The 12,500-nt window shown below is 38.4% G+C and overlaps 1 protein-coding gene across 2 annotated transcripts in view; it reads right to left on the bottom strand.

Moving 5' to 3' along the window:
* LOC138852470 (uncharacterized) overlaps positions 1-12,500 on the bottom strand; it is a 71,466-nt gene that overhangs the window by 9,663 nt on the left and 49,303 nt on the right. The window contains exons 3-5 of one of the 2 annotated variants that reach the window (XM_070083393.1): positions 9,346-9,478; positions 7,229-7,311; positions 4,670-4,867 (exon numbers count right to left, since the gene is read on the bottom strand). In XM_070083393.1, coding sequence (XP_069939494.1) covers positions 4,670-4,867; positions 7,229-7,311; positions 9,346-9,478 — 414 coding nt within the window. The remainder of the gene's footprint in view (positions 1-4,669; positions 4,868-7,228; positions 7,312-9,345; positions 9,479-12,500) is intronic. The other variant, XM_070083394.1, reaches the window with a different exon arrangement.

Below are 12,500 nucleotides of genomic sequence, written 5' to 3'. Positions count from 1 at the left end.
GCAGATGAGCTAGGAGGCTTTAGAGTGGGTAGGGGTTGTGTGGATAGTGTTTACACTGAAGCATATATGTGAACAGTATTTAGATAAAGGTAGGAAATTTTTCATTGCATTTATGGATTTACAAAAGGCATATAAAAGAGTGGATAGGGGAGCAATGTGGCAGATTTTGCAAGTATAGGGAATAGGTAGCAAGTTACTAAATGCTGTGTAGAGTTTTTATGAAGATAGTGAGGCTCAGGTTAGGGTGAGTAGAAGAGAGGGAGACTACTTCCCAGTAAAAGTAGGTCTTAGACAGGGATGTGTAATGTCACCATGGTTGTTTAATATATTTATAGATGGGGTTGTAAAAGAAGTAAATGCTAGGGTGTTGGGGAGAGCGGTGGGATTAAATTATGGGGAATCAAATAAAAAATGGGAGTTGGCACAGTTACTTTTTGCTGATGATACTGTGCTTATGAGAGATTCTAAAGAAAAGTTGCATAGGTTAGTGGATGAGTTTGGGAGGGTATGTAAAGGTAGAAAGTTGAAAGTGAACATAAATAAGAGTAAAGGTGATGAGGGTATCAAATGATTTAGATAAAGAAAAACTGGATATCACAGTGGAGAGAGGGAGCATGGAAGCAGTGAATGTTTTCATATATTTGGGAGTTGACTTGTCAGTGGATGGGTTTATGAAGGATGAGGTTAACCATAGAATTCATGAAGGAAAAAAGGTGGGTGGTGCATTGAGGTATCTGTGGAGACAAAATAAAAAAAAAAAAAAAACACGTTATCCATGGAGGCAAAGAAGGGAATGTACAAAAGTATAGTGGTACCAACAATCTTATATGGGTGTGAAGCTTGGGCTGCAAATGCTGCATTGAGGAGGTGGCTGGAGGCAGTGGAAATGTCCTGTATAAGGGCAATGTGTGGTGTTAATATTATGCAGAGAATCAGAGTGTGGAAATTAGGTGGTGGTGTGGAGTTACTAAAAGTATTAGTCAGAGGGCTGCAGAGGGAATGTTGAGGTGGTTTGGTATTCAGAGAGAATGGATCAAAGTAGAATGACTTGTAGAGCATATAAATCTGTAGGGGAAGGAAGGCGCAGTAGGGGTCGTCCTCGAAAAGGTTGGAGGGAGGGGGTAAAGGAGGTTTTGTGGGTGAGGGGCTTGGACTTCCAGCAAGAATGTGTGAGCATGTTAAATAGGAGAGAATGAAGACCTGACGAACTGTTGGGGGTGCAATCAAGGCAATATTTAGTTAAGGGGTGGTGGTGGTGGTGGTAGTAGTAGTAGTAGTAGTAGTAGTAGTAGTAGTAGTAGTAGTAGTAAGTAGTAGTTGTAGTAGTAGTAGTAGTAGTAGTAGTAGTAGTAGTAGTAGTAGTAGTAGTAGTAGTAGTAGTAGTAGTGGTGGTAGTAGTAGTAGTAGTAGTAGTTGTAGTAGCAGTGGTAGTAGTAGTAGTAGTAGTAGTAGTAGTTGTAGTAGCAGTGGTAGTAGTAGTAGTAGTAGTAGTAGTAGTAGTAGTAGTAGTAGTAGTAGTAGTAGTAGTAGTAGTAGTAGTAGTAGTAGTAGTAGTAGTAGTAGTAGTAGTAGTAGTAGTAGTAGTAGTAGTAGTAGTAGTAGTAGTAGTAGTAGTAGTAGTAGTAGTAGTAGTAGTAGTAGTACAAGAATTGTATATAATACCGACAAGATGAAATTAAGACACATGCACAACACCCGGGCATCCCCATCGTAGACGTTTCGCCATCCAGCCAGCCAATGGATGGCGAAACGTCCACAACAAAGACAACCAGACACCACACATGTGTCTTAATTTCAGTGGCATGTACATTCACTACTTTTCCTATCATGCTTCCCGTCAAGAAAAGTGTTCTTATCTCCCTCTTTCTCCGTGCCCTCCGCATCTGTGATCCTCAGTTCCTTCCAGCAGAAATTTCCACTCTTCATAATTCGTTCTCCCATCTTGGCTACCCTTCCCATTTCATAGACTCTGCCCTCTCACGTGCTAAATGCAATTTCTTCTCTCCCAAACTCTCTACTCATGGGAACTCTTCTATCCTCTGCCTTCCCTACATTTCCGGTCTTTCTAATCTCAACAATTCTCTCCGTCCCTTAGACATCAAGCTTACCTTCTGCCAGACTAACACTCTTCGCACTAATCTCGTTCATACCTCTCCTCCCTCTACAGATGTTCCTGGTGTCTACTCTATTTCTTGCTCCTCCTGTCCTCTTCAATACTTCGGAGAAACTGGTCGATCTCTTTCTGACAGACTTAGGGAGCACAAAAATAGTGTTAGGCTTGCCGACACTAAATGCTCTTTTCTGTCACGTCAGAGATCATAGCCATCCTATTGACTGGTCTTCTGCTAAAACTGTCTTCCCTACTTCCAACTCGAACAGTCGTTGTCTAGTTGAATCCTCTCTAATACACAACTTCCCTTGTATGAACCTTAGCCCTGGCTTCGTCTCTGTAGATGCCTTCCTCTCCCACTACATTGTAAAATGCTCCAAACTTCAGAACACCCGTGACATAACCTGAATCCTCATTTTTTCTTTTTCTTTTTCTTCTTCCTCTTCCCCTTTCCTCTTTCCTTTTCTCCTCTGGGTTGTCTTTCTCTCCTGTCTCGTGTTTCTGTTCCTTCTTCATTTATTTCACCACTTCCCCTTTCACGCACCTCTGTGCGCTTGCTCTCCCTCTGTGGGCATCTAGCTCTCTTCCAGTGCTCCCTTCCTTTGTATTTGACTGGCTCATTTTCCCACTTCTACCACTACCACTACTACTACCTCTTCTTCCTCTACCACTACAACTACTGATGAAATTAAGACATGTGTGGCGTCTGGTTGTCTTTGTTGTGGACGTTTCGCCATCCAGTGGCTGGCTGGATGGCGAAATGTCTATGATGGGGATGCCCGGGTGTTGTGCATGTGTCTTAATTTCATCTTGTCAGTATTATATACAATTCTTGTACTACTACTACTACCACCATCTCTTCCTGCCTATATATAGCCGTCCTGCTCCACCTCTGGTTAGTGTGACTTTGTCAATGGTCCAAGTCGGACCGAAACGTCGTCGTAAGCTTCTCTCTTTTATGTGCGGGTTATTTGTGTATCGTTCCAGTCACGGTATTGTGCCTTTTTTATTTAAGTACTGGAAATGGGAAATACAATGCCTGCACTTTAAAGGAGGGGTTTGGGATATTGGCAGTTTGGAGGGGTATGTTATATGTATATGCTTCTAAACTGTTGTATCTGGGTGCCTCTGCAAAGGCACTGATTATGTGTGAGGTGAAAGTGTTGAATGATTAAGTATTGTGTTTTTGGGGATTTTCTTTCTTTTTGGGTCACCCTGCCTCAGTGAGAGCCTACTTGTTTGAAAAAAAAAAAATAGGTAGTAGGTTGGTAGACAGCAACCGCCCAGGGAGGTACTACCATCCTGCCATGCGAGTGTAAAACGAAAGCCTGTAATTGTTTTACACAATATAATTTTGAAAAAAATATCATAAAGGGATTAATGAAAATGTGTATATTAAAGTAATATATGACATAATGAGACTGATTATTATCAAGTATTATTATCACTACTAATATGGCTCTCGAGACACAAGACACTTACTGATTTTAATGTGTACCTGCATGCCAGCATAGTGTGTAAGTTTATTTAGGTACAGGTATACATAAGTATTATTATCAGAGTATATATAAAATATGAAAACTTTTAAATACACTTTAAATTTTGGAGTTTCCAGACATATTGGAGAGACGTAGTGCTTACGGAGCTCACGGAGAATGTAAACAAACCGGGTGGGGCGCAGTGATCGTATTAGAAAGTCAGGTGGGGGGGAGCCGTATTGAGAGTTTTGGTCATAATTTGAAATGACCGTATTAGCGGAACGCCTTAATGCAAAACGCAGTAAAGCAGGGCCCTACTGTAGAGGGACACTTAACTATTTTCATGTGTACCTGCACACCAGCACAGTATGTATGCTTATCAAGGTGCAGGTGTACATAAGTATAATTATCAGAGTACATATAAGATATGCAATAACTTTAAAACATTTCAAATTTTGGCAAGTCTCCAGACATAATGGAGAGATGTGCTCATGACAACGTAAACAAACCAGGTGGCACACGGTGACTATTAGCCAGGTGGGGGGGAGGGGGCGTATAGCAAATTTTGGTCTTAATGTGAAATGTCCGTATTAGCGGGACGCCGTAAAGCTGGGCCCTACTGTACTAAATTTTGGGTCGATCCCAATATGTGCCATCAAAATTAGCCAAGAGCCACTGATACTTTGCCATACTCCTAACAGAGACATTTATTATGTTTACTACCCAAGACATTCATAATGTGTACAATTTACAAGCAAATACAGTACATATAAAAAGAGCACCAATAAAAATATCTGTTCAAGTCTTGCCTATAATTAATTCCCCATTTCCTTTCATAATTTCATTATTTTCTACCACACAGCCTACATGATAACCATGACTCTGAAGACTAAGACATTTCTCTAACTTCTACTACACCCCTCATCTGCTTAACATCTAACTTCTGGGACAGAAGACTGTTCTTTGTGATTTCTCAGTTAGGTGATTACTTTTAAGTTTTCATATAATGTTTACAAGCTTAAAATCTTTCAGGTAAATATATTGGTTGCATTAATAAACACAGTAAGGGAAAATCACTTACGTCTAAATAGTGGGCACGAAGAACCAGCAGAAAGTACGTTTCTAAGAATATGATTAACCCATAAAGGATAATCGCAAACAGAACCACATATGTACCATCAACCATGATAATTACAAGCAAAGCTGCTGAAGCAATGATGGCAAAGATGATCCCAATGAGTTTCATCACCATGTGAGGAACCATCAAGCATGTTTTATCCTGGAAAATAATTGTTAAAAGGTTAACACCTAATCCATAAATGACTATTTTTAGTCATCAAGGCAGTGAAAGGTTAATTATAACATTGTAGGGGAAGAACAGTATCAGCAAAATGCAACTTTAACCAATCCTACTTTGCATTAGATTATTTATCTTTTAACCCTTAAACTGTCCAAACATTGATTTACGTCCATGTGCGGGGGGCTCCGAACGTTTTTTTTAGTTTTCCAACGGGGAAAATAAAGGTTGGAGTGCTACGCACGTGAACGTAGATCTACGTTTGGACAGTTTAAGGGTTAATCCCATGCCTCTTCCCAACACCCAAGCATTAACTTCTCTTACAGCCCTGTATATAAATATGTATACTGAACAACCATGGTGACATCACATGCCCGTCTAAGGCTACTTTTACTGGGAGATACTCTCCCTCTCTCCTGCATACCCTAACGTGAGCCTTAATATCCTCGTAAAAACTCGTCACTGCTTTCAGTATCCTACCACCTATTCCACACACTTGCAACATCTACTGTACTGCTCCCCTATCAACCCTATTGTATGCATTTTCTATATCCATAAATGCAATGAAAACTTCTTTACCCTTACCTAAATAATGTTTACTTATAAGCTTCACTGTAAACACTTGGTCTATACATCCCCTACCCTTCCTAAAGTCTTTGTTCATCTATGATTCTTATTTCCATCTTACTCTTAATTCCTACCATACACCTTACCAGGTATACTCAACAGGCTTATTTCCCTATAATTCTTACACTCTCTTGTCCCATTTGACTTCATATAAAGGAACTGTGCATGCTCTCTGCCAATCCCTAGGTACCATCCCATCTTTTCATACATTTATTAAACAAAAGTACCAACCGTTCTAAAACCATATCCCCCACCTGCTATTAACATTTCTATCTTAATCCCATCAATCCCAACTGCTTTACCCACTTTCGTTCTACTCACAGCCTCACACCTCATCCACACTCATATCTGGCTCTTCCTCACTACTAAAAGATGTCATGCTTCCCTGGCCAATGCACAAAATCACAGCTTCCCCATCTTTATCAACATTTAACAGTTCCTCAAAATATTCCCTCCATATTCCTGATACCCTCAACTCTCCCTCTAATAACTCTCTTCTATTTTTAACTGTCAAGTCCATTTGTTCCCTAGGCTTTCTCAACTTACTAATCTCACTCCAAAACTTTTATTCTCAGCAAAATTTTTTGACAGCATCTCACCCTCTCTCATTTTACATTCCTTCACCACTCTTTACCTACCTACCTACCTACCTACCTACCTACCTACCTCTATCTTTATATATCTTACTTAGTTAAAACCTCTTGTATGGAAACACATCTCTTACTGCTCTCTACCTCATCATTCCACAAATTCCTCTTCTTCCCTCCCAAGCCCACCCTCCTATATCCACAAACTTCTGCTGAACACTAACACTGCATTATTAAATCTATCCCTCTTCAACCTCAATGCTTACTCTCACTAGCCCAATTTTCTACCAGTAGTTGCTTATATCTTACACTAACTGCCTCCTATAGTTTATAAACCTTCGCCTCTTACTTTCTGATACCATTCTCCTTGTACCCCATCTACCTTTTATTCTCATTGTAGCTACTACTAAAAAATTATCTGATATTTTTTGCCCTTCTAAAAACATGCACATCCTGATGTCTACCCATCAGCCTTTTATCCACCAACACAGTCCAACAAACTACTGTTCATTATGTCTTGCATCTTTTACACTTTTTTTTTCTTAAAATATGTATTACCCATTACCAAACCTCTTTCTCCCCCATTATCATATGCCCTTTATAACAGTTTCTCCCATTTTGGCATTCAGGTCCCCTACCACAATTACTCTCTCATAACAGGGCAACATCAAAAGAAAACATTCACTATCATTCATTTACTAGCCATCTTGTCAGAAGGGTGCTAACATAATTCAAATGAGTTTCCAAACTGCACCATCACCACCCCTCTTCCAGTGTAAGCACTGTACCTCCCACTTCAGAACCTAGTCTTGGAAGTGAAAATTCTTAACTTGTATGTTCATAGTCCTTCATTCAATAACATACATTTTTTTAATCTTTCTCTACATACACCATCCAAAACCATTCATGCATGTTTCCCCAACTTATCATAAATTACTCTAATTTTACCATCTTTTACCACTTTTCCTTTCTGCACTTCCAAACAGTACTACTAAGTTTTTTGAACAATTTAGATATAAAACACCCAGTAAAGACAAACCTTGAAAATGAATGCTAACCATGTACAGTGTATATCTTACCAATGTTATGGAAAAAAGTTAAATACTAATGATCTTGTGTTTATATTTACCCTCCTGATACCATGGATCAACATGCTGCTGAATATTGCATGAAGTACAGCAAGCACCATGTAGACTGTAATCATCCCAATCACTGCAAATGAAATACAGGAAACATTTTAACAAAGGTTTAAAAAACAGAAGTTCATTTCACATGGCGAGGGTCTGGGTTCGATTCCCAGCCAGAGTAGAAACATTGGGCGTGTTTCTTTCCACCTGTTGTCTATGTTCCCCATCAGTAAAATGGGTACCTGGGTGTTAGTTGACTGGTGTGGGTCGCATCCTGGGACACTGACCTAATTTGCCCGAAATGTTAAGCATAATAAAGGGCTTTCTATATATGTAGTAGTATGTCACTGATGTCAGCTAGGCCTGTATACCATGTACATGTACTTGTAGTAAATAAAGATACTATTATTATATTCAAAAGAAGGTGCTAAAAACCTTAAGAACTACTTAATGCTACCCTGTAAATCAAAAGGTTAACTTGTGAGGCACCTTCATTAAGTACAGCAATTACAATTTAATTAAAATTACAATTTAATAACATTTGTAATGTACTATTACCGAGTTTTTTTTTTTTTTTTTTAAGTAAAAAGAAAAAATACACCTTCATATTTTTATACAATTCCAAAAATCAATGATTATTCAGTACTTTAGAAAACAAATAGATACAATAACGTATAGCCTCTCCTTACTTAGCGACGTACTCGTTTACCGACGACTGACTTATGACGGGCTCTCTGACCAGTATGCACACCTAAATAATGTATATTAGAGCTGATTTCCTCTCTTCTGTTTATTACGTTAGACAATACACTACTGTATAAACATTTAAAAATATACTAGAAATATAAATGGTGCAAAGGTAACATTAAAACACTATCAAAGATGGATGACACAAACCCACTACCACTAAAGTACTCTTCTCACTTAGCGATGAATTCGTTTACCGACAAGGTCTTAGGAACGGAACTCAGTTGTTAAGTGAGGAGAGGCTGTAATAGGTTATGCTCCAATCATATAGCTCCACATTCTGGAATTACCTTCACTAAAATCCCAATCCAGAAGACACATTTTGTAAATCACCATTCAGAAAAAATGAGCTCCAAAATATTAATTGATCCAAAAAATGGGAAGGAAGAGAATGATAATGAGAGAATTAAACATTCCAGAAATTAAAGAATTTTGAAATAAGAAATAGATTAGAAAAAAGTAATGAATAAAAAAAAAAAGAAAAAGTGAGTCTAGAAAATTGTATCCCAGAAAACAAAGTGAATGTTTTATTGAAGAACGTTCAATGAATGCGACAAACTCCAAAGATATACAAAGTCAAACTTACTCAAAGAACTAGAATAACGAAGAAAAAGCTGTAGAGCCACAAGCATACAAGAATGGATAGATATTGAAATGACCAGCCGAGTCCCAAAAGCATCGATGTTCAACCCAATCCAATTATTTAATCAGCGGTATATATATAAAGATGAAAAAAATTAATAAGAAATTATGAATATATTATGGATGAAGCAAAGATCTTCAGTAAAACTTCAATATACCTTTGATGGGTTACAAGCGTTTCCCTACTCTTACAGCCCAGTCCTGAGGTAAGCTTGAATTGTAATTACACATTGTAACCTTTACAAAGAAATAAAATCTTTATCTTGTCTGGTGCTTGCCTGGTCAAGAATGTAAAAGTTTACATGGGTATTTAGATAAATCAAGGATAGTATATTATTAGCCATAAGTCAGCCCAGGCCACAAGACAAGGGAAGGGAAAGTTAGAGGATACTTTTCACTGAAGTTCAGAATTTTGCAAAACCTCATGCATAAAATGGGGTTACACTTTCAGTCATCTCAAATAAAAGAGTACACGAGTTGTTTTTTTTTTCTGCCTCAACAGTCCGTGCATGCAATATTTTCTCATCCTTTGAGAAAACTGGTGATAATGACACAGAAAAACTGTGCTTAAGTCAGCAATAGTAAGAGGGTCCTAAAGTTTTGCTAAATGTTTAATTTTGGTTATGACAGAATATCATCAGCCCCACATCCCCAGTGAGGCAACATGGTTCAACAAAAAGAAATTTTGAACAGTCATACATGTATTTATATAAAGCAATATATACAGTACCTGCCTTCCCAATCAAGCCCTCACAGTTTTCCATCTCTTGAAGGTGGTTCTTGCATACTTCATATACTACTTCTTTTAAATCAACAACCACAAGCCCATGTATCAACATTAAGATCACAATCAGTGCTGGAATCTGTAAAGAACATGGCAGTAAAGAACCTGGCACCCAATATCCAGAATAAACATTGTATTCAGTACATATAAAAATTATCCTCAAATACCTTTGACATATCTTTGAAGAATTTCGAGAGTATATCTACTCTCTGAGCCCGGCCATGAGCCAGGCTCGTCTGGTGCTCACCTGGTCAACCAGGCTGTTGCTGCTGGAGGCACGCTAATAACTCTTATCTTCACTAAAATCTGATAACCCCTTAACACTTTCGTAAGTCTGGGTAACATCAATGAATTTTGCCTCGGTATATTCAAAGTGAACATCTAAAATTTATTCTATCTGGACAGTTTTCATAAGCTGACATGCCTCCCCAACTTTGCTCTTTTCTTTACTAATTTTCTGCGTCTGCAAGATTAATTTTTGATAAAACAAAGATTTAAACAGCATGGCATTCCTAAAAACTGTTCATTAAGTAGAATGATTTGAACTCAACCTACTTGCCAACAGACATCAAATGTTAAAATAGGGGATGAACTGTCAAGCCATAATACTTCATATCTTTATTTCATTAAGCAAGAATATTTACCCAATATTTTACATTTAGTTACGTTCCTTTTCATTTGCAAATACTATTGCATTGTTTAATTATTGTACACACAAAAATATAGATAATGTAGTGGAAGGCGGCCAATGGACCGTCAAGAAAAAGGTGGGAGAGCGAAATTGTGGTTTGGGGAAAGGAAAGGGGGAAAGGGGATGGGTATGTAATGTGAGAAAGGAAAGAGGGAAAGGAGATGGGTATGTAATGTGGGAAAGAGGATGGGTACATAATGTAGGAAAGGAAAGATGATGGGTATGTAATGTGGGAAAGGAAAGGGGGGACATACTATATGTAATGTGGCAAGATACTGTCAAGTATAATTCTGTAAGCTAACAATGTAGATTGTCTAATCTACATTGTTAGCCAATCTAAAAAAAAAAAAAAAATCATACATGTATGAACATAAAATATCAATGCGTTTGGAAAAAATAAAAAATATTTATAATTCAGCCTTAAAATCTTTAAATCTTGATTCTATATTTCTTGACCAGTATCTACCAGCTAAATGATAGCTTTCCACACACGCATAAAAAAAAAAAACATTAAAAAGTTAATCCATCTGGTAAAACCACCTTATTTATAATAACTTTTTTGTGAACACTTCAAATAATTGTAGGTCAACTGTTCTTTAATAATTAATTAGTCTCAAAAGTGCCAATAAAGAAAATAAAGATTCTTTTAAGTCTGGGTCATACCGTGCCTGGTATTACAGACATTGAGGAAAGCAAACCTTTATTTGCAGGCATCTTCCTTTAGAGAGAGCCTCATCAAGTCAATTCAAGTTGTAGTGCCTCACAACATACTCTACAGAAACTGGTAAAGTTCCCAAAAATCAGAGGTTAGCCTGCAATAACCACCACAAATCAGTACTGGTCGATCGCACCTTTAGACATGTGAAGACAGAAAATCTCCTTGTAACTGTTGACATTGCCAGCACCCAATACCCAGAATAAACATTCTGAAAGGATCACAATACTCAACTGATGTGTATATCTTCTCCAGACTGTATGCTGTGATGCAGCACAGAAGTAGACATGAGCTTTTTCTTCAAGTTTGAAAAATTGCTCATGTCTTCCCTATCTGACTGGGAAAAACCTAGAGCTGCATAAAAATGTGTGCTGTACTGACATGCCTAGCAAAGTACAACCTAACCAGATTCCCAAAGTTCATTTGACATCAAGATTATGGATTGCGTGGTTATCATGCACCTTTAGCCTAGCAATAGGTGCATGACAAGATAAATGAGGAATAAAGACATTCACAGGAAGGTAGCTAGTTAAAAAAAAAAAAAAAAAAAAAAAAAAACAAAAAATAAAAAAATACGAACTGACAGGACTTCATGCAGAACACTAACAAGCAGGAACTGAATTTTTTTTTTTTTTTTTTTTTTAATGTAAAATTGAAATAATATATTTCCAGCCTTAAAAGGACGATGTCAGATTCTTTGCTAAGGAAATGGTCTTCAAAGTAAGGTGGACACCATAATTCTGAGCCATATAATAGACTGAAGCATGGCTTTGCAACATTCCTGATTTGGACAAGGGATACCGACGTCATGATCCTGATCAGACTGCTCCATCCTTTGCTGACTATTCCACTGAAATTATATGCGTGTCCTTTTGAACCAGAAACCAACTCGCACAACCTCATGTCAAAGTCATCACTAGTGGGTTGGGAAAGGGCCCAACCCTTGTCAGTCCATGGCCTGGTGGCCAGGCAAGTGCCACTCTCATATCATTTTCGCAACAAAGTTTGTTCCTCTTCTTCGTTTTGATGTCTACCATCCTCGAAAAGGATTGCTCACAAAGATACCTTGTAGCAAACAGTGCAAGTATCTTGAGGGTTTTCTTAGCAATAAGAGGGTACACTACAATTTGGCGACACCAAAACGTTGAGAGCTTTGTTGTTCTGAAGAGTTGCTGTTGAACCTGGCTCTGCTGAAGTTCAATGGTTTCGTCAAGGTATTATCACTGACATCTGCTGTTGCAATACTGAATGTGAACGGCTGTCTCACCCATGCTGGATACAACTTTCTGGTGGGGAAGTATCCATTGGGAGACTTTGCAAGTATCTAAGTGCATGGCAATTGCTTGCTTCAGTTCTCCAGGTACAGAAATGTCTCCGATTCCCGACGCATCTTCGATCTTACTTACACAGTATGTCACAAATACGAGTGGGGTGAACAGAACGGACACACACACAAGATACTGTCATTCGTGCATGCGTGCGTGCATGAGCTTGTGTGTTATTTGCCATTTTGTCCTAGGCATATATCGATTAGACACTAGGCCTGTTGCATGTGAGTGAGAGTGTGAGTGTGTGAGACAGTGAGTGAGAGAGAGAGAGTGTGTGTGGGTGGGTGTGTGTGTGTGTGTGTGTGTGTGTGTGTGTGTGTGTGTGTGAGAGAGAGCGTGTGTGAGAGCGTGTGTGTGTGTGAGAGCG

This window comes from Cherax quadricarinatus, chromosome 9, assembly GCF_038502225.1.
Source record: "Cherax quadricarinatus isolate ZL_2023a chromosome 9, ASM3850222v1, whole genome shotgun sequence".
Taxonomy (NCBI): Eukaryota; Metazoa; Arthropoda; class Malacostraca; order Decapoda; family Parastacidae; genus Cherax; species Cherax quadricarinatus.
This window is presented reverse-complemented; position numbering and strand designations above follow the sequence as displayed.